A 23,644-nucleotide genomic window follows, 5' to 3' on the forward strand; every position below is an offset into this window, starting at 1 on the left:
TCACAGGTATTGCAAACACTGAAAAAAACATTGTAAAAGCATTACAAATACTGTAGGTTGAGTTGCATTCTGAGTCTTCTAAAGCCATACGATGTCGATAATGACATGTGACAATCGAAGCAGACTTAACACTTTTTCCATGCCGGTGGCAATTTTTTTATCTGTGCACAGCCTATGGACTGTCCCCACGGGGATAGTCAACCAAAGTCTGTGTGTGTGTGTGTGTGTGTGTGTCCTTCAGATCAGTTACAGAGTATTGAGGGAATACAGAGTACCGAAGGCTTCGGTACCTTTTACCAGATGGCAGGAGGGTAAAGAGTGTGTGAGAGGGGTGTGTGGTGTCATCCGCAATACTGGTGGCTTTGTGGATGTAGCGTGAGGTCTAAATGTCCAGGATAGCGGAAAAAGAGACCCTGATGATCTTCTCAGCTGTCCTCACTTTCTGCTGAAGGGACTTGCGCTCTGATTTCCACCAGGGCTGGTGCCGGTGCTGGAGCCCAAATGGGAACGGGCCGCGCTTTTCCACTCAAAAATATCCTGGGCGGTGCCAAGATCCTGGTTCCGAACTGGCCCCAAAACCTTGCTGGTTTCGAACTAGGAAACCTACGTCGTTAGTAGGCGGAGCTTTCTCTGGTTACTGCAGTTTGAAAGGCGCCATTATGCAGCAAAGGCAATAGAGCAAGAAAGTTTTACAATGTTCGTAATATTATTGTAATTTTGTTACTAAATGTATTTTAAATCATTATTTAGGCGAGAATGTATGTGTTTAAAGTCCAAAACTGTGGTCGGTTAATAAAGATGGTGTCTGTTTAAAAATGAGCTTGGATGTTTTCAGAGATGTGAGCTCCACACAACCACCGAGTGCTCAGCGCTCATGTATCCCGCTGAACGCAGCCTCATCTCGGCAAGTCCTTCTGAAACTCACCGCTGGCTATGTTTGTATGTCTGATATTTGTAGCGGTTAAACATGATATATAATTCATTTTGGGCATATGTCTAACGGTCAGTTTCGGCCTTATAAATCTGTTATTTGTACCTGGTCAAATCGTTTTGACTGAGGGCAAGTTAAGTTTCAGAACTTTATATTTTTGATTGAACTTTGTATTGAAGCGCTTCCTTGTGCTTTTGACTAAATTATTTGCTTTTAAATTATGTATTGAACAAACATCTTATACGTTCTAATAAGGGATTGTGTTTTATATCATATTACATTTTATTAAAAAACAGTTAGAATAATCAGAGTAGGCATATGTTGCCTAAATCACGTATGACTATTTTAAGAAGGGAAATGACAGGAAGCACTGTTGTGTTTTATATCATTCTATTTCATATTACTCAGTTTAAATATAAATTTACATGGAAATAAATATGAACTGGGATTGACAGGGTTCTGCTCCCTGCCAGTGGAAACGCGAGCCAGTTCTGAATGGTGCCATCCTCGGCCGAGAACCAGCTCCAGTACCAGCACCAGCCCCGGTGGAAAAGCGGCATGAGAGGTTGCAGTTCCCAAACCATGCAGTGATACAGCTGCACAGGGTACTCTCGATAGTCCCTCTGTAGAACATGGTGAGGACGGGGGGAGATGTGCTTTCCTCAGTCTTCTTAGAAAGTACAGGCACTGATGGGGTATCTTGGTTATGAAACTGGTGTTGAGTAACCAGGTGAGGTTCTCCATCAGGTGAAAACCAAGAAATTTGGTGCTCTTGACGATCTCCACGGAGGAGCCGCTGATGTTCAGCGGAGAGTGGTCATTATGTGTTCTTCTGAAGTCAAAAACCATCTCTTTAGTTTTGGCCATATTCAGAGACAGGTTGTTGGCTTTGCGCCAGTCTGTTAGCCGCTGCACCTCCTCTCTGTATGCTGACTCGTCATTCTTACTGACGAGACTCGTATCAGATGCTGTATCTAGATGCTGTTCCAGTATGGAAATCTAGGATCCTGTCAATCAGGTGCTGAGGAATGATTGTGTTGAATGCTGAACTGATATCTATGAATATTCGACATTCGAATAGATGTGTCTTTATTGTCCAGGTGGGTGAGGGCCAGATGGAGGGTGGTGGTTGTGATGGCATCATCTGTTGAGCGGTTGGGGCGGTAAGCGAATTGCAGGGGGTCTAGTGAGGGGGGCAGCAGGGTCTTGATGTGCCACATGATGAGCCTCTCGAAGCACTTCATGATAAGTGCAATGGTACCATAGTCATTGAGGCAGGACACTGAAGATTTATTTGGCACGGGGATGATTGTGGTGGCCTTTAAGCACTTCGGAACAATGTTGCTGTTCAGTCCGTGAAAACATCTGCCTGCTGGTGTGCACAGGCTCTGAGCACCCTGCCAGGAATGTTGTCTTGTCCAGCAGCTTTTCGTGGGTTGATTTGGGTTGTAGAGTGTTCCTCACATGGGCCGTGGTTAGGCACAGCACCTGATCGTTGGGGGGAGGGGTGGTCTTCCTCGCCGTCACACCATTTTGTGCCTCGAACCGAGCGTAGAAGTTGTTCAGCATATCGGGGAGGGTGGCATCACTGTTACAGGCAGGTAGTGTTGTCTTGTAGTTGGTGATGTCCTGGATGCCCTGACACTGAATTCTGCAGCTTTTAATAACCCCATACAGTTCACAGAGCGCATCTTTAGCATTAGCGCTGGGAGGAACGTATACTCTGATTATGATGTAAACACACAAGCCACCGCCACGAGCCTTACCGCCCAGAGCTCTCTTTCTATCAGCATGAAACAAGGCTATGGGCATCAGGCGGCCACAAGGGCTGGAGGCCCTGTCCCCGCAGCAAGCCGAGATCACGTAGCTTCTCCAGTGGATCATCATGCAGAATAGCTGTGTTGGTTCTCAAATTTAGAAGTGTCTGGCAATGGTATACACGAGCACCGGGAGCTCCGATATCCATGTGCTGTTAAAAGTCGAGCTAAAGACAAAAAAATATAAAAATAGCACCAATTTGTATCCGGAGCGGCCGCTGCATGCCACTACCGCACCGCCAGTCTGATATTATGAGAACTGCTCACCATAAAGTTGGCACCAGTGGTTCATAGGACCTCGTATTTATTCTTATATCACCCCAAGTTTTAAATACATATAAAAGGTCCATTGTCTTAATCCCAGACATATTCTGAACCCTCTTTGTCACCCATTTGACTTGGACTTTACTATATCCATCCAGGGTCAAATAACTCTAAAGCTGATGTTTTGTCCTAAATCCATTAATCAGTTGAAACTTCTGAAAAACCATCTCGCCCATTCAACAGACAATGGGTGAGAAGATCATATTCCCTATGGCAAGCTCCCCTCATTTTACATCCTCCCTGGTCACACCTCTCCAACAGCCATACCTGTGCACTGGTCATAGTTCTGTCATCTAATCCCCCTAAAGGTTTTACCACTTGCATTTAAACAACCTAGCTGATCCACAACCGTGTCTTCAGAAATTTTGGTCTGCTTGAAGACATAGGTTTTGATGGAGGGCCTCAGTTCATAACCAGGTCTGAAGGGCATTCTGCAGGGTCTTAGATGTCCTAAGTCTCCTACTGTAGGTGTCCATTCCCCCTCGGTGGCTGCATCACCCTCTCTGCCTGGCATCTCGTCCAATCTCGGCTACATGAGAACTGTCTTATTTTATGAGAACTTAACTTGGCATTACGCCTGTCAAACCGTGGATATCTCTAGAGCTCTCTGGAACGTTTTCTGGAGCTCTCTAGTTTCAGATGTTTCAAAATAAAAAAATGGGTAATGAGTTAAATTAATGAAAACACAAGGACGCATAATAAAAACAAATAAACTAAAACTAACATTGACAGTGAGGGCATGAGAAAAAGAAAATTATGGGATCATTTTTATTTTTGGATTACCTATTCCTCAAAGTATTTCTACAAGTATTTTTTTTAAATGTCTTTAAAAATGTATGTGTTATATGTGAAGAAATCAAATCTCTTTCGAATCTATCTTTGTTTGGTTGCTATGTCTTGTTTTATGTTACTGTCTCTGCAGAGATGAGAAAGATTCATATTTAACCAACTCCAGTTGTCAAATCCACACGGGGCAGCATGAAACAGATTCAAATTTGCAGACACACACACTGCTGGAGAAGACTGAACGCCCCCAGCATGATTCTCCCCAAACAGTTGATGATGTGCTACAGAGAGTCAAAGACATTCACAAATTCAACATGAAGAACAAGTATGAGACTTTATTTGAGGGAATCAAACTACAAGAAAGCAAAACCTTGGTTAATAAGATTTACACAGAACTTTACATCATAGATGGAGTTAGAAAACTTGTGAATGAAGAGCATGAGGTTTTAAAGATGGAGAGAACTACCCAAACATTTAAACAACACTTACAAGACACTCAAATAAACTACAATGACATATTTAAACATTTACCTGAACTAGCATGTAAAGAGAATAGAAGACAGAATAAAATAAAAATGAAGACTGTTCTTACTCAAGGCATCGCTGGAATTGGAAAAACAGTCTCTGTGCAAAAGTTTATTCTTGACTGGGCTGAAGGAAAATACAATCAGGATGTAGATTTCATGTTTGTGCTTCCATTCCGTCAGATAAACTTGATAAAAGATGAGCAGTACAGTCTTCACAAACTTCTGCTTAACTTTCATCCTGAACTTCAAGATCTAAAGATTTATAACGAGTGTAAAATTGTGTTTATCTTTGATGGACTGGATGAATGCAGAATTACACTGAATTTTACAGATAGTGAAAAGGTTTCTGACGTGAAAAAGTCTTCATCAGTAGGGGTGATGATATCAAACCTGATCAAAGGAGATCTGCTTCCCTCTGCTCACATCTGGATCACGTCCAGACCAACAGCAGCCAATCAGATTCCTTCTAAATACATCACACGTGTGACAGAAATCCAGGGATTCAATGACGCTCAGAAGGAGGAATATTTCAGGAAGAGACTCAGCAATGAGCATCAAGCCGACAGAATCATCTCACACATTAAAAGAGTGAAAAGCCTCCACATCATGTGTCACATACCGATCTTCTGTTGGATCTTATCTACTGTGCTTCAGAACGTCCTGAATCAAGACCACACCGCAGAGATCCCTAAAACACTGACTGAAATGTACATCCACTTCCTGCTGATTCAGATCAATTTGAAGAATCAGAAGTATGATGACAGAGAATCAGAGAAACTCCTGCAGTCCAACAGAGAAGTGATTGTGAAACTGGCTGAACTGGCTTTCAAACAGCTGATGAAGGGCAATGTGATGTTCTATGAGGAGGATCTGAGAGAGTGTGGCATAGATATTACTGAAGCTTCACTGTATTCTGGCATCTGCACTGAGATCTTTAAGGAGGAATCTGTCATTTTTCAGAAGAAAATATACTGCTTCATTCATCTCAGCTTTCAGGAGTTTCTGGCTGCATTCTATGTGTTTTTGCATGTAGAGTGGTATAGACATGAGGAAATCTCTCTCTCTGAAATAATAGAAGCAGTAATTAATAATACCCTGGAGAGTGAAAATGGACATCTGGATCTTTTCCTGCGATTCTTGCTGGGCATCTCACTGGAGTCAAATCAGACACTTTTACAGGATCTACTGATACACACAGTGAACACCTCAGAGACCACCAGGAACACTGCACAGTACATTAAATGCAAAATTATAGCTAATGAATGTTTAACAGCTGACAGATCCATCAACCTGTTTCTCTGTCTGCTTGAAATGAACGACCAGTCCATCTACAGAGAGATTGAGGAGTTTCTGAAATCAGACAAACACTCAAAAAATAAACTCTCTGCTTCCCACTGCTCAGCAATAGCCTACATGCTTCAGATGTCAGAGGAGGTGCTGGATGAGCTGGACCTCAACAAATACAACACAACACAGGAAGGCAAATGGAGACTGGTACCAGCTGTGATAAACTGCAGAAAAGCTCTGTGAGTATTAATGTATTTTATTACATTTCCATTTGAATTTTAAATGAAAAAAGCAAATGAAAAGCAAAGAATGTAATTACTATTGCTATCCATAGCCATGGGAAATACAATTGTAAATGGATTTTCCTTTCTATACAAGATTATGCAGAAATTTAATGTTTGTGTATATTGAAATGAAAGTAATACAAAATTTGCACTTTCATAATGTGTCCACAACTATGAAAACATTATTGCAAACACAAGTTAAAATAAAAAAATAAAAAAATGCAAATGCAATTTGTACAGTTACACATGGATATATTTAATTGATTTAATTAAGTAACAAATACAGAAATCATCTCACCAAAATTCTTATATTGTGTTTACATCTTTTACAGACTTGTAGGCTGTGATCTCACTGTTCAATGTTTTGAAAGTGTGGCCTCTGTTCTGCAATCACCAAAGTCCCCCCTGAGAGAGCTGGATCTGAGTAACATTGACCTGAAGGATTTAGGAAGTACGCTGCTTTTTGCTGGACTGGAAAGTCCACACTGTCAACTAGAAACACTAAGGTATTTTGTAAAACTAAACATTAATTTGGTGCTTACACCACACAGAAATGAAAAAGCTACCATTCACAACATAACATCTGTTTATTTTGGTGTTTCCCAATCCTAGTCCTCGGGTCACCCCTACCAGAATGTTTTAGATGTATCCCCATATAAAACACCGGATTCAACACATCAGCCTCCCCCAGAATGTTAGAAATGTCTCCCTAATTAACAAACTAACAAGCTGATAAGTTGAATCAGGTGTTTCATATAGGGAGAAATCTAAAACATTCTGGGAGGGCTACACCGAGCACTAGGATTGGGAAACACTGGACTGTATTTAAAATTTGTGATGGGTCTAAAATTCCTCCAGTACATAGAGATCTACCAGTCCAGGTAACATTTATAGATGAGAAATGTATGCATGTAATAGCGGCATGCCACCTTCACACATCTAACCTTTGAAGCTCTTTCATTCTAAGAATGCTTATGAAATTATATATGTCCAAAGTCTAAAGCAACCTATTTATGGCTAAATACACTCAAAATATTAAGTTAAGTTTTTACTTACAAATGTATTGTTTCACTTCAAAAAGTTTTTATTAACACCCTGGAGTCCTGTGAATGACTTTTATGATGGATTCATTAACTTTTTTGGAGATTCGAAACAAGGGCGCTGTTAAATGACTAAACGTTTTTTCTAAATTTCTCAAATTGTGTCCATCTGAGGGAAAAGCAGAAGGAGTTGAATTAAAACTTCAGTTGTGCTGTCTTTTAACTGTAAGAGATTGTTTACAGTCAGTGCCTAAAGCAATTTGGGGCATTCCCAATGAATATTTTTTTACCAAATATTTTTTTGTATAAGCACACTGAAATAAAATGTGTTTTGTCTGAATAACAATAAGACATGTCATATCATTCAAAGATCGTGTCCAGCAAAGCATATGCAGAAAAAATTATAAGGGTCCTAGAATTGACCCCTGAGGTATCCCGCCTAAAGGAGCTGATGTAGAGGAACATTTTCCTAAATTACAAAAAATCCTTTTAGATTAGAAGCAATCCATTGGAGACATCTAGTTTGCAACCAGAACACTTCATCTACATTAAAAATCAAATACCTGATTTTTCAAAGTAAAATAAAACAGGACCAAGTGGCTGACAATCATGTAAGGGCATAACTGCAACCATAATCGGTCAATATTATGAATCTAATTTGGCATGATCCTTAATGAGAAAACCAGGGCTGCACCATCTCTAGGCTGGGCTGAAAAAAATTACTATAATAATAATGACTGAAAGACTGAAGAGCAGCGGCAGACAAACACATCAGCGCTAACACAATCTATAGCAGGGCTAGTCAACTGGCGGCCCGCCAATCATCTTGATCTGGCCCGCCTTAACTTGAGTAAGTTAACATAAGTGGAGAGACTTTAAGAAGAACGGTGTGCTTTAAGAAATGCACGTCCTGAGATGCCACATTTTTGAAAGTCCAAAATGCTGCTACATTTATTCGGTCTTTGTCAGTCATGTGGGTTTATTGTGTGTGACGTGATTGAGGCGCCATTTTGGAGGTATCGCTGCATTGAGCAGTGAACTGAAAGTATACAGAGGGGTACAGTAAAGACCAATTAAACCATCATATTGGAGAAACACAAGTAAACCAAGTACATGCGGTAACGAAATAATCTCACCAAAGATGTCAGGAACCGTAATTTATGTAATTTGTCATTCATTAAGAACACAGATCCATACTACCTGGCCGCAAAATAGTCGAGAGCCCCTGGCATTGCTGCCTCCAATTTCATTTTTGGATATTACTATCTTCTTTGCGGTATAAAAATGTTACATATTAATTATATTTACACACAATTGGAAGCAATATACATCATGTGAGTGTCTAACATTACCAATAAACCTTACCCTGCTTGTTCAACATTTTCTGTAATTCATTTGGCTGTCAAGTAATACTGATAACAATCAAAAACACATTTATGAAAATTCCATTGTACATACTGTATTGTACATACTTAAGCAACACTGGGTTAAAATGCATAACAGAATGTTTTATTACATATTACATATTATTACAAGTGGGAAACCTAAAAAATCGTTCCTAGTGCGGAAGCTTTCGGCTGTTTCTATCATGTGTCCAAGTATTAAAACATATTACACAACAAGAACTTTTATCTCTTCATCTCAGAGATTTTATCTCTGAAATGAAGCGAAATTGAATGAAGAAGACAGACCATCTCGGCGTTGATAACTTACAAATGGCGGCCATTACCCATAATGCACTTCGATTCTCGCTAGTGTGACGTCACCTGACAAAGACCAATACAGAAGAAATTCCCACAGCTCATAACGATATACTGACGTCTTATGAAGCGGTTTGATCGGTCTGTCCAAGGACTTAATGTTATTTACAACGTTATTACTGGCAATCCACAGCAGACAGTCGGTTTGCGCACGCGATAGGTTGTGTTCCAAAACGAGTCTTGTGCCTTTGAAAGTAACTGCATTAAGGGTACACCACGTGAACGGTTGTCTCAGATAAAGGAAAAACTGTGTTGTTTTTATTACTGCATTCATTATGTATGAAAATGCTGCTATATTTAAGAGAAACAGCAGTCCATCTCCCTCCAGAATTCGCACTACAAAGGATATGCACTTCTAAGTACGTGGGGCAAATTAATGCGATTCACCCGAAGATGCGATAGGAACTCAATAGCGTTCAGTTTCTTGCACAGATGAATTGATTCACTTTATAAGATGCTAATTTAACATCACAAAGGGCAGGAATAACTTTTCTGTTGAAAAAAATGTTGTTTTGTGTTCTTGAAATAACAATGCCACCCACATCTTGGATTGACTGGGGGTGAGTAAATTAACATCCATTTCATTTAGGGTAAACTAACACATTCAGGAATATAAAATAGGCTACAACTAAAAAGACAATATCCCTTTTAATTAAATATCATGAAAAGGCAAAGATACTGGATTCAATATTTGTGTGCATGTTTTAATATATGACCTATAAGTAACAGCAACAAAAACAGCATAAAAGTAACAAAATGCAGTAAATAACAGAAATACAAAATAATAGAAGAAATAAGGATATGGTCAAAACAACTAGCCCATATCCATTTATACTTTTGGAAACTTTCCCTCAAAGAAAAGTAGTTGAAGATTACTGGTCTATAGATCAGAGCTGAGAAAAAGTCCAGCTTTAATGAGAAGAGTGTCACTCCATTATTTAGAGCAAATTATCTGGAGCAATTTGCTGTGGTTGAAACACAGTGGCTCATGCTGTATGTTGCTGGCACCAGGTTCTTCTTTTTCACAGCTGTGTTATCATTTTAGGTTTTTGTTGTTCTCTTTAGATTGGCCTACTGTAATCTCACTGAGCAATCATGCGAGGGCTTGGCAGCAGCTCTAGAATCACCAGACTCCTCACTTAGAGAGCTGGACCTGAGTAACAATGACCTGCAAGATTTAGGAGTAAAACTGCTCTCTGCTGGACTGAAGAGTCCAAACTGTCAACTGGAGAAATTGAGGTATTTAGGAAGACATATTTGCTCAAATATGTTCTCGTCTTGACCACCTAGGTGCTTCAGCAGACCCCAGTTTATCCTTGATGTTAGGGTGTGTCTCTTCAGGTTATCTGGCTGTATGGTGACAGAAGAAGGTTGTGCTGTTCTGGCTTCGGCTCTGAGATCAAATCCCTCACATCTGAGAGAACTGGATCTCAGCTACAATCACCCAGGAGATTCAGGAATGAAGCTGCTCTCTGATCTGCTGGATGACAAACAATGCAAACTAGATAATATCAGGTATACGTGGCATTAAAACATAATATAAAGATCAATTCTGTTCATATGGATATGTGTCATTTACTGCATTTACATGGACCACTGTATTCCGTTTATATCAATTTGATTCAATTCAATTTTATTTATATAGCACTTTTCACAATTTCCATTGTTGCAAAGCAGCTTTACAGACATCATAATGAAAATCTAATAAAAATAATACTAAGGGAAAAATTTAAGAGAGTATACGGTATTAAGATATATGGTGTTATTGCAAGTTTTTCTCTACGCAATGTACACTTATGTCAGTGGATTGTCAGAAACTATAAATTATTCAATCGAAATATATTTCATTTAGGTATATTATTATTTTAAATATTGTTATCAGGACTGGAGCCTAAAATTACAGTATACCAGAACAATTTGCAATAATACCAAAAAGTGTGAAAATAATATATTTGTTAAAATATGTTAACATGCATGTGTGTTATATTAATGGATTGAACTAAATAAGCTGTCTCCCAGTGAGTAATGTGTCAAGGAACCAAAACTCCACTATAGATGTATATGTGTATAAGAGTGTCACGGTTTGCGTGGAGAAGTGATGGGGTTAACAGGGATATTTATTTAAACAAAGAAACACAAAACAAAGACCCACGATGGGGTATAACAGAATAAACAAGATATAATACAAGGGACAGGACATAGACTAACTAACACTGGACTTACATAACATTAGGCAAGAACAAAACTGAACTAGACACTTACTAAGACTGACAGAATCATAACAACAGGAACTCACGGTGAACATATGAGGAACAGCGGTATACAGAATACACAGGTCTACAGAATACACAGGTACAAGGTACAGGGTACAAGTACAACGAACGCGCACAGGACAATGAACACGAGGGCATTTTATAGGGAGTACAAACGAAGGATAATTAACGAGGGGCAGGTGAGGAACATGAGACATGGCAGGAAGGCAATACGGGAAATGAGAGGGGCAGGGCCAATGACGAGACACGAGAAAGCACATGGAATGTCAATGATAAACAAACCATGACTTTCTCACACAAAACATAAGGGATCTGTCACGATCCTGCCACAAGACTAGAAAATCCTGAACAAGAAGACAGGACCATGACAGAGCCCCCCCCCCTTAATGAACACCCCCAGGTGTTCACCAAGGGGCCGACTAACAAGACAAGACCGACTGGGACAGTGACAAGAACCAAACAAACATAGTAAACATAACTAGGGGCAGGCAAGCAAGGATGATACACGGGTTAGGGTGGTACAATTAAAATAACAAACATGGGAGGGGGGGTGGGACAAAAAAAGGGTTCATGGGGGCAGTTCAAAGTGGTTGGGACTCGGGGGAACAGTCTTAGTCCCTGGGGGTGCTCGCGTGGGTGGAGTCCCGGGAGACTTAGCGGCGGCCGACTTGGCTGTCGGCTGGACCCGGCTAGGGACTGGGCGGACTGCCGGCTGAGACGCCGACTGGAATGCCGGCTGGAAGGCCGGCTGAGACGCCGACTGGAAGGCCAGCTGAGACGCCGGCTGGAAAGCCGGCTGGGACGCCGGTTTCACCGGACTGGATCCTGGCTGCACCGGGCTGGATCCCGGCTGCACCGGGTTGGATCCCGGCTGCACCGGCCTGGACACCATACTGGGCACACAACTGGACACTGAACTGGATACCGGGCTGGATACCGGACTGGACACTGGCTGGGACGCCGGCTGCACCGGACTGGACACTGGACTAGACATCGGGCTGGACGCTGGACTGGATGCCGGACTGGACACCGGACTGGACGCCGGACTGGATGCCGGACTGGACACTGAACTGGATGCCGGCTGGACCACCGGCTGTGACGCCGGCTGCTGCACCGGCTGGGATGGAGCCCCCGCTGCCCGCCGCGGCCTCTTTTTCTTCAGCCAACCACCAGGCGGGTGGCTCGGCTGAGGAAAAAGAGGCAGCGGCGGGCAGCGCAGGCTCCATCCCAGCCGGTGCAGCAGGATGTGACGGTACGGCTGGCTCCGGCTGGGACTCTTCGGAGGTGGACCCCCAGGATTCTCACCTCCAACGCTTGCCAACAAGGCTGTTGGACGGTGGAGAGGCTGCAGAGGGTGAGGAGGATGGCGTGGTGGTGCCCACAACCCTGATCTGCAGGGAACCACCCTCAGGGATCGTGACCAGCGGAGATGGGTAGCTGGTATATGCTGAGACTGTGGACTCCGATCGCTCCACGGCAGACAGCCACACGGCGTCGAAGTCCAGCGGCCTCAATGCCCTCATCTCCGCCCGCGAAAGTGGATTCCTGAGACCGGAGTTGAACAGCACCGCGAGTTCCTCCTCCCCAAAGACGCCATTCTCGGCGACGTCCAGGAACCTCTCCACATATTCGTCCACACGCTCCCTCCCCTGGCAAACTCCACAGAGGAGGCGAGCTAGGTGGGACCGTCCAGCTAGGTGGGACCGTCCAGCATTCATGCTGCCTGCTGAGTTCGATGATGGCTCGTTCGTTCTGTCACGGTTGTGTGAGGGAAGAACCCAATTGCAGGCAGCCAGAGGTGAAGGGGTTAACGAAGGGATTTATTAATAAAAAAATAAACACCCACGATGGGGCAAAACTAAACATAGACAAAAATGCAATAAAACAAAGACTTCCCACAAGGGGCTAGACAAACAAGGTCCAACTAATCAGAATAATATAAACAAAGAATACACACACTTGACGGGAACAGGAACAAGGCGAGGGACTAGGTCACACAGCAAATATCTATGATGTATACAAAAGGGTAGAAGTACAACGAATGAGCACAGGACAATGAACACGAGGGAATTTTATAGGGAGTACAAACGAAGGATAATTAACGAGGGGCAGGTGAGGAACATGAGACACGGCAGGAAGGCAATACGGGAAACGAGAGGGGCGGGGCCAATGACGAGACACGAGAAAGCACATGGAATGTCAATGATAAACAAACCATGACTTTCTCACACAAAACATAAGGGATCTGTCACGATCCTGCCACAAGACTAGAAAATCCTGAACAAGAAGGCAGGACCATGACAAAGAGTGTAGAAAAAACCTTTGGAGAGGTCAGACTCAACGGGAGAGCCAGTTCTCCTCTGGCATATTAAAATAGCACTGCTGCAACTAAAGAGAGAACTACTGTAAACTGTGAGATTCATTGGAAATAGTTCGCCGGGCTGGTTAGTGAATAGAGGAAAGAACTAGTGAGGATGGATAAAAAGAGATATTTAGGTCTGTCCAATATTATTTTGGTTCTGGATGACTGTAGGTTGTGGCTGTAGTTGTCATCAGGTGAATTGCCCATCATCATAAGCGTCTGACTGGACTGGGAAGAGCATCAGGCCAGAACCTGAGCTTGGACTGACGACTTCTGGTGCCCTCGGGATCCTAGGTTGTGGCTACAATTGCCATCAGGTGGACTTCCCATCCCAACCGGAGCTTGAACTGATGACCTGTGGTTTCCTCGGGAACCCGAGGACGGTACAAGAAAAGCAAAAAACTGATATTAGCGTAGAGGCCGCTCACAGAAAGTGTAAGAAAGTGACACATTATGATGGATGTGTGTGTGTTCGGTTCTGACAAGCTAACAATATTGCGGCATAGACTGCTTACAGTGAGTTAACAGTGTTATCAGTGAGTTAGGTGAAAGCTATATTAAAGAGATGAGTTTTTAGTCTAGTTTTAAACTGATTTAAACTGACTGAGTGTGTCTGAATCCCGAACCTGGCTGGGGAGGCTATTCCAAAGTTTAGGAGCCAAGTATGAAAATGATCGACCACCTTTAGTAGATTTTGATATTCTGGTGACTATTAACAGACCAGAATTTTGCGACCGCAGTGTGCGCAATGGATTGTAATCTGACAATAGTTCACAGACATACTGAGGCGCTCGACCATTCAATGCTTTATAAGTTATTAGCAGGATTTTGAAGTCTATTCGGAACTTAATAGGCAGCCAGTGCAATGATAACACAATTGGGCTTATATGGTCAAATTTCTTTGATCTAGTGAGCACTCTGGCTGCTGCATTTTGAACCAGTTGGAGTTTATTCAGAAGCGTTGCAGGAGATATCCCCAACAATGAATTACAATAATCTATTCCTGAGGTCATAATTGCATGAATAAGTTTCTCTGCGTCTAAAGCAGAAAGCATTGGCCACAGTTTAGAGATGTTTCTAAGATGGAAGAATGATGAACGACACACATTTGAGATATGACTATCAAACGACAGACTGCTATCTAGCAACACACCCAGGTTCTTAACTGTGGATGACGACACAACCGAACAACCATCAAAGGCATTCTTGCACTCTACTTTTTTATGTTTACTGGCATTTGGTGTAATAATGAACACCAATCTTGATTGTAATGGGTGGCTTATATCTACAGTATTGTAATCCGTTTGATGTGACATGTAGTCACTTGATTGAAAACTGAATGTAAATGTGCAGTGAAGTTGAAATTATTGTACGTAATGGCGTAAAGACACGTGACGCACAGAACAAGCTGTTATTGAGGAAAATGACTGTTGTGTCATTCTAAAATTCTCATTTACACTTATTTGTAAGGGATGCAGGATAATGTTGTCCCACCATTCTTTGCTTCGGACTCTGGTTTCTTAATAAATATAAACAGAGCATTCGACTATGCACAGGCCAACAGGTGCATGATATTAAAATACCTGCTTTATATGTTTTCAAATGTCATATACTGATAAGTATGTGCTGTGCAGCATGAAGTCCAGCACATTTAAAGCTTCATGTGCACGTCATCTTTCCTGAGGATGAAATAAGCCTGCTCCCAAAATAAACAAGCAATGGTATAAGGATGCCTACAATTCCCATTTTGAAACAGCATGTATATTTGTGTATGTGTGCATGTCAAGAGATCATATCCGATTTGAAGTCTGTAACATATAAACACACATATCAATCCGATTACTTTATCAGTGTCAGGGTTCTGGTAGACAGAGAGCACACCAAATACTTTTGTAAGTATTTCAAAAACGGGAATATCCAAAAACAGGTAAGTATTTCAAAAACAGGAATATCCAAAAACAGGTAAGTATTTCAAAAAACAGGAATATCCAAAAACAGGTAAGTATTTCAAAAACAGGAATATCCAAAAACAGGTAAGTATTTCAAAAACAGGAATATCCAAAAACAGGTAAGTATTTCAAAAACAGGTAAGTATACTTATCGGGGTAAAGAATTGCAGTGAAGACAACAAGACTGAACAGGGAAGAACATGCTGGGAAACTGAGTTCAGAACTCCGGGGGGAGGGAACGGGTGAAGCGAGCTGGCGGTGACGACATGGGGGGCGTGGCCGGTGGTGCTGAAACCGTTACAGTACCCCCTCCTCCATGGTCCGCTCCAGCGGACCTACCAGGGTGACGGGGTCGACCTCGAAGTCGAGGACCCGGACGTTCAGGATGGGTTTGGTGGAACTCTCGTAGGAGTGCTTGGTCTAGAATGTCAATCCGTGGTACCCAGGATTGTTCTTCAGGTCCGTAGCCCTCCCAGTTGATTAGGTACTCGAGGTGACCTCCCCGTCTCCTGGAGTCCATGATCTCCTCTACCCTGAAGATCTGTTGGGCAGCATCCAGAGGTGGTGGAGGAGGAGGCAGATCTGTTGTTACAGCAGGGTCTGTAGAGGAAACAGAAACAGGAGTAATAAAGGGTTTGAGAAGGGAAACGTGAAAGGAGGGGGAGAGGGGGAGATCCGGTAGTGTTTGGGCAGCTGGAGGCGGAAGGTGACGGGATTGATCTGTCGAGTGATGAGGAATGGTCCGATGTATTTGGGACTCAGCTTCCGGCAGGGTTGTCGCAGGCGTAAGTCCCTTGTGGACAACCAGACCCGTTGCCCTGGCGCATACTGGGGTTTTGGGGATCTTCGGGCGTCCGCATGGAGCTTCTGCCTGCGGATAGCCTGCTGGAGGTGGTGGTGAGCTGAGTCCCAGACCCTCTCGCTCTCCCGAAACCAGTGATCGACAGCTGGCACCGATGAGGGTTCTCCAGACCAGGGGAACAGGGGAGGTTGATATCCTAGGATACACTGAAACGGGGTGAGACCGGTTGAGGTCTGTCGAAGGGAGTTTTGGGCGTACTCCGCCCAGGGTAGGAAACGGTGCCAGCGGTGTTGGTGAGTATGGCAGTATGATCTCAGGTACCTCCCGATGTCCTGTATCTTCCGCTCAGCCTGGCCGTTCGCCTGAGGGTGATATCCGGAGGTCAAGCTCACCGAGATGTTCAGTATTCCGAAGAAGGCCTTCCAGACCCGGGAGATGAATTGGGGACCCCTGTCTGACACAACGTCTTCAGGAAGCCCGTAATTGCGAAACACATGGGTAAACAGGGCCTCAGCCGTCTCTAGTGCAGTGGGGAGCTGAGTGAGGGGAATCAACTTGCATGCTTTGGAGAACCTATCCACTGCCACCAGGATACAGGTGAATGTGTCAGACAGGGGCAGGTCGGTGATAAAGTCCACTGCGAGGTGAGACCACGGTCGTTGGGGTATGGGCAATGGGAGTAGTTTTCCCTCCGGCAGGCGATGTGGTGTCTTTGCGATGGCGCAGACTGAGCATCCTTTGACGAATCGGGCGATGTCCTGAGTCATCCCAGGCCACCAGTATCGGGCGGAGATGAGCGAGAGGGTGCGCTGTCTGCCTGGGTGTCCTGATCCCGGAACAGAATGAGCAGAGTCCACGAGAGTAGTGCGGAGCTCGGATGGCACAAAGATCCTACCCTCTGGACCTCCCGGCGGAGTAGGATGTTGGAGTTCAGCGATGTCCCGGTCGAGGGCCCACTGGATGGGGCAGACGAACAGGGCTGGAGGAAGCACTGGTTCAGGTTCGGTTAAATCTGGGGTGACGTAGTGTTGTCTGGAGAGAGCATCAGCTTTGCCATTTTGCGAGCCAGGTCGGTAAGTCACTTTGAAGTCGAACCGTGAGAAGAAGAGTGCCCAACGGGCCTGACGAGAATTCAGCCTCCGGGCCTCTTTGAGGTACTCCAGGTTACGGTGATCGGTGATCACGGTGAAGGGATAGTTTGCGCCCTCCAGCCAGTGTCGCCATTCTTCCAGAGCCAGTTTGATGGCTAGGAGCTCTTTATTCCCGATGTCGTAGTTTAACTCCGCCGGGGATAGCTTGCGGGAGAAGAAGGCAAATGGATGGAGTCTAGGAGGCTTCCCCTGCCGCTGAGAGAGCACCGCTCCTACCCCGGTCGAAGAGGCATCCACTTCCACGAGAAAAGGCAGGTCTGGGTCGGGTAGAAGTAGGGTAGGAGCAGTACAGAAGGCTTGCTTCATCTGGTCAAAAGCTTTGAGAGCTTCGGGATTCCAGGACAGGGATCTCGAGCCTTTTCCAGTCATGGCGGTGAGGGGAGCTGCAATAGAGCTGAATCCAGCAATGAAGCGCTGGTAGAAATTAGCAAATCCTAAAAACCGCTGCAAATCCCTCACCGTATGGGGTTGTGACCAGTTCTGGACCGCCTCAACCTTCCCCTGATCCATGGTAACTTGGTTGAAAGAGATGATATAACCCAGAAATTGTATGGTGGATTGGTGAAACTGGCATTTCTCGAGTTTCAGGTATAGTTTATGTTGGCGTAGGCGTTGGAGGACGATGGAGACATGGGTAACGTGAGCGGGTCGAGAGCGGGAGTAAATAAGTATATCGTCGAGGTAAATTATAACAAATTTCCCCAGCAGGTCCCGGAAGATCTCATTCATAAAGCTCTGGAACACTGCTGGGGCGTTCACCAAGCCGAAGGGCATGACCTTATATTCGTAATGACCGTTGGGAGTCACAAAGGCCGTTTTCCATTCATCACCTGGGCGAATCCGAATCAGGTTGTAGGCGCTTCTTAGATCCAGCTTGGTGAACAATGTGGCATGGCGTAACTGTTCCAGGGCGGCAGGTATCAGGGGAAGAGGATAGGCGAAGCGCTTGGTGTGACGATTGAGAACCCGATAGTCTATGCAGGGACGAAGACCTCCATCCTTTTTCCCTACGAAGAGGAAGCTTGACGCGGCAGGGGAGACAGACGGTCGGATGAAACCTTGTTGTAATGCCTCCTCGATAAACTCCTCCATGGCCTTCTGCTCCGGGATGGACAAGGAATAGATCTTTCCTTTGGGCATTGTGGCCCCAGGCAGCAGCTCAATGGCGCAGTCCCATGGCCGGTGAGGAGGCAGCTCCGTAGCCCTCAGCTTGGAGAAGACGTCCTGGAACGACCGATAATCTACGGGAACCTCCCCGGAGTTGAGGACCTCAGGACTCTCGACGGTAGTGGCTAGGATGGGTAGTACCGGTTTTAGGAAAGTTTCCTCCTTGATTGGGACCCTGGTGTTGGCGGGGCGACCCGCCCATCCGGATATGATGCCAGTGCGCCAGTCCACGATAGGTTGACGTTCCATCAGCCAGGGTCGTCCCAGGACGATATCGGAGGTGGACCCCCCTCCAGTACCAAGAAGGAGATCTTCTCCGTATGCCTGGGAGAGATGTGAAGGGTGATGGGTGGGGAATGGTGTGTGATCCGACCTCGACCCAGCGGTTTTCCTAGGATGTCTTGCACAAACATGGTCCTCCCATTCCTTAGGCGCGGGAAGCCCAACTGAGTAAGAAGATTCAGAGAAATGAAGTTCCCGGCGGCTCCAGAGTCAATCAGGGCGTGGACTGGAACAGAGAAGTTAGGTGCAATAATGACCACTTGGGTAAGAGCAAGGTGAGGTAAGGAGGCCGGTGTATGGATAGAACTCACCGCTGGTCGAGCCGGACGGACGGGGCAGACGGCTAGGCGATGACCTGACCCTCCACAGTACAGACAAAGGTTAAGGTTCCGCCTCCGTGTACGTTCCTCAGGACATAGTCGAAAACGATCCACATCCATGGGTTCTGGGTCTGAAGGAGTCCGGGAAGCAGAGGTCGTAACCCGTGGAGGAAATGTACCGGGTGATGACGGCGAACAGGCTGACAGACGTTGGGCGATACTAATGGATCGTTGTATGAGAGCCTCCAGACCGACCGAGTCATCGTAGATGGCCATGTGTAATCGGATCGAGTTCTGTAGCCCTTGGCGGTAGACCGAGACAAGCGCCGGCTCATTCCATCCACTGGTCGCCGCAAGGGTGCGGAACTGGAGGGCATAATCCGCCACTGAAAGGCGTCCTTGTCGAAGCCTCAGCAGTAGATCGTGCACCGAAAGGTAATCCATTGCTTGGCCAAAGACCCCTTTAAAGTGCTCAAGAAAAGACTTCAGATTAGTGGTAAGTGGTCCTCCGGCCTGCCAAATCCCGTATGCCCAGTTCAGGGCCTTACCGCTCAGGAGGGAGATGATGAAGGCTACCTTGGATTTGTCCGTGGAGAATTGACCGGGGTGCAACTGTATGTAGAGCTCACATTGGAGACAGAACCCGCTACACTCCTCCACGGAGCCAGTATATCGGTTGGGTAGGGCCATGGGACTAGACGCCGATGGTGGGTTAGACGGAAGGAGTGCAGGTGCGGGTTGGTTCCGGAGTAGGGTGACCAGTTCAGAGAGGGGATCAGAGGGAGCTGGAGGTGAAGGACCGGGAGAAGTCTGTGGTGTGGTCATGGTGTGTGGTTCAGTCTACTGTCAGGGTTCTGGTAGACGGAGAGCACACCACGGAGGTAGATAAGAAAAAGGAGTTTATTTCAAAAACAGGAATATCCAAAAACAGGTAAGTATTTAAAAAACAGGAATATCCAAAAACAGGTAAGTATTTCAAAAAAAAGAATATCCAAAAACAGGTAAGTATTTCAAAAACAGGAATATCCAAAAACAGGTAAGTATTTCAAAAACAGGTAAGTATACTTATCGGGGTAAAGAATTGCAGTGAAGACAACAAGACTGAACAGGGAAGAACAAAAAGGTGCAAACTTAAATAGAATCCTGATGATGTGATGCAGGTGTGGACTAATCAAAAATGGTGGATGTGCGGTGCATGCTGGGAAACCGAGTTCAGAACTCCGGGGAGAGGGAACGGGTGAAGCGAGCTGGCGGTGACGACATGGGGGGCGTGGCCGGTGGTGCTGAAACCGTTACAATCAGCATTCATGTAAAACACGACAGATTACTAACAGCCAGCGCAAACGCCTCTTTTGCTGTTAAAAACTACTCTTGGGATTTATTAAAGACACGCAGTGAAAATTAGCACTGAAAGGGTGTGGACACTGTTGTTTTTGTGACTGACCTTATATGCATTTGTAGGAGTTTCCCGTTCCCAAAATTTGTGGGAGGGGATTAATTAAATGAAGGTTTGCGTTCGTCATTGTACTGGTATTTGTGTGTGTGGAGTGTTTTGTATGTGGGTATGTCTGTCTTCTGTGTTTTCACCTTTTTCTTGTTTGTACAGGTACAACTTTAATTGTTTTGCTTATAGTCAATATGTCTTATGTACAGCTGCTGAGTTGAGTATTTTTGCAGCATTGTTCAATGCCCAAAAAAACCATGTCTTAAACCCTGTGCTAATTTGCGCTGCTCTTAGATTGCGCTTGTGTTTTTAATGTGAGCATTTGTCAATAAATCAACAGCAGCAGTTTTCACTCCCATCTGCAGTTTTAATATTGAGATTGTCTCTAAGTAAAAATTTCGGAGGACAACTGTGCTTAATGCATTTTTATTTAAATACTTTATTGTTCTAACCGGACAACTTTAAAACTTTTCTAGAAGTTTCACAAGCACCATATCCTTTTAATATACCTTTAAATATTCTTTGTTGGTGCTTAATTCAGTATAAACAGAATGTGACTTTCTTTTTATAGTGTGGATCATGTTGGAGAGGTCAGGATTAGAGCCGGACTACACAAGTGTAAGTGCACACACACATGCAATGATGCAATACGGCTCACTTAACTGGAACACTTCAGCAGATTTGAAGTCGTCGTCTGATTGGTTGAGTTCCATGATATCCAGGAAATAACACAACGCTGTGTGATCGAAAAAGAATATTGTTGTTTACATCAGTTACAATAAGAATTCATAATAATCTACTAAACACAGAATTTGGAAAAGTATGCTAGATTCAGGTCATAAAAGTTGTTATCAACTTTAGAGACGTTCATAAATGCACACCGGTCTGTTACTGGGGACATTTCCATGCCACTTACAATGACGTGTCCCAAAATGAAACACGATTGGTTGCTTTACCTGTCAGTCATATGGCCTCTTGAGTGATCTTTGGCCATTTAAAACAGCCATTGTTCCCAGACCTTAGTTTGTTTACTATATTTTGACAGTGTTTTTAAAAATGAAGAGATCCCCAAAGTGAAAGTTAGCTTGGATCTGTCAGGCTTGCTCACTTTTGTGTACAAATTTTTATAAAATTATAATTAAGTGGGTACACAGACACACACACAATCAAGCAAACAAACAAACACAATATCATTTTTGTGTAAATGTTGTCTCCTCCTATCTCTGTTTTGTGCGCAGATGCCTGTGATCTCACACTGGATCCAAACACAGTAAACACTCATCTATGTCTGTCTGAAGAGAACGGAAAGGTCTCACGTTTGGGAAAAGAGCAGGAGTCATATTCTGATCATCCAGAGAGATTTGATTACTGGCCTCAGGTTGTGTGTAGAGAGAGTCTGTCTGATCGCTGTTACTGGGTGGCTGAATGGAGTGGGTGGAAAGGAATTGTTATATCTGTGACACACAAAGGAATCAACAGGAAAGGAGGAGGTGATGACTGTAGGTTTGGATTTAATGAGAACTCCTGGAGCATTGACTGCACTGATGACACTTTCACTGTTTGGCACAATAAAAACAGCGCTGATATAGATGCTCCTTCAACCCCGTATAACAGAATAGGAGTTTATCTAGACCGTCTGGCCGGCACTCTGTCCTTCTACAGCGTCTCTGACAAACTCACACACTTACACACATTTCACTCCACATTCACAGAACAACTGTGTGCTGGATTCAGGATTTATACTGATTCCTCCGTTTCTCTGTGCTGCATTGATCACTATAGGTCCCAAAACAATAACAAATAATGAGCATAGCTTGATGACAGTGTGATGACCGTGGTGTGGAATGATGGGAGATGTAGTCTTCACTTCTGCTACAGATGGAAATCTTATGAGACTCACAAATCATGTTCATGGATGGCCATCCATGCCCAGAACAAGAATGGATAGTACCCTTCTCGCATCCATTTTAGACACCATTTGGCCTACGTTAAAACAGGGTGGACAGTCAGACAGTATCCTTATGCTAATTCCTTCTGTGCTCTTCCCAACATTATAAAAATTACTATTGCTCTTTAGACATGTGGGTTTGTTGAGTGTGTGTGCAGATTTTTAAGATGTACAGAGAAAATGTGTTTTCAGGGGCTGTGTGAGGATTTACTGATCATATATGCAGTGAGATCATAAAAAATGATGGTTTTAAGAACCATATATGGTCATTTTTGGGAGGAGACCAAGGCAAAATGAAAGCATGTGCATCTGCACACAATATTTTATTTGTGACTGGTGACTGTTGAATGATCAATGTATAAAAGTAAAATAAGTATTTAAGTAGTTAAAAGATGTGACAAGTTATTTCTTTTTTATATAAGTAATTAACACATTTTCATTGACTGTTTTATTAGTGCATGCAAAATGTGCATTTGTTTGTGAACGGGTGTCACTGAAATGTAGTTTTTTTACGATGATTAAAGTACATTTGTTCTTTCATTCATATAATGTTATAGTTTCTACCTACTATTACCTAATGTTCTTTTAATTTTCTTGTTTGGATTTGTTTTTCTTTGTTATTGTTCTCTCATTTAAGATTTGTATTATTTTATTGTATGAAGATCATTTCGTTTCTTTAGTGCGGTATTTGTTGGAGTGCAGTCAGCATTTGTGACTTATTTTCTATTTAAAATGGCCAAACTGGTTGATGTAAGTTTTGTACCAGAGGCGAAGCTATAAATTATGGCCCCATCCAATCGCAAGTTCGTCACTTGCCAAAAAGATGGAAAAAAAACTACTTGTACTTCGTATTGAAAATACTCTGTAAATACTCTGTGAGTACATATTACATTGAAAAAAAGGTTTGTTGGAATTATTCAATTTAATCATGTACCTCGGTTCCACACGATTTAAGTTTTTTTAACATGATTTTTTTAATTGCAAGAAAAGTTATGTTATAAAAACTTAATGTCGTCTGGAACCGATGTGCATTAATTGAGTAATTTAAAAAAAAAACGTTTTCAGTGAATACATATATCTGTACACCAATTGAAAATAGTTCAAATGGCAATACCGTCCCAGTGACAGCTTTTTTCTTTTTTATGTGTGGATTTTTATTTTTAATGTTATTAAAACTCCTTCAGAATATC

General features: G+C 43.6%; 1 protein-coding gene across 2 annotated transcripts; it reads left to right on the forward strand.

Annotated features, from left to right (window-relative positions):
* The first annotated feature begins 3,941 nt into the window (after nt 1-3,941).
* On the forward strand, nt 3,942-22,994 carry LOC130564364 (NACHT, LRR and PYD domains-containing protein 3-like). Of its 2 annotated transcripts, none has more exons than XM_057350381.1 (6): nt 3,942-5,911; nt 6,289-6,462; nt 9,822-9,995; nt 10,098-10,271; nt 21,078-21,124; nt 21,745-22,994. In XM_057350381.1, exons 1-6 carry the CDS (start codon nt 4,173-4,175, stop codon nt 22,308-22,310), a joined length of 2,874 nt encoding a protein of 957 aa, XP_057206364.1. In that variant the 5' UTR covers nt 3,942-4,172; the 3' UTR covers nt 22,311-22,994. The 2 variants fall into 2 exon arrangements, with proteins under 2 accessions (XP_057206364.1, XP_057206356.1); XM_057350373.1 differs by having other exon boundaries at nt 4,057-5,911; nt 10,083-10,271.
* The last annotated feature ends 650 nt before the right edge of the window (nt 22,995-23,644 follow it).

This window comes from Triplophysa rosa, linkage group LG2, assembly GCF_024868665.1.
Source record: "Triplophysa rosa linkage group LG2, Trosa_1v2, whole genome shotgun sequence".
In the NCBI taxonomy this organism is placed as follows: Eukaryota; Metazoa; Chordata; class Actinopteri; order Cypriniformes; family Nemacheilidae; genus Triplophysa; species Triplophysa rosa.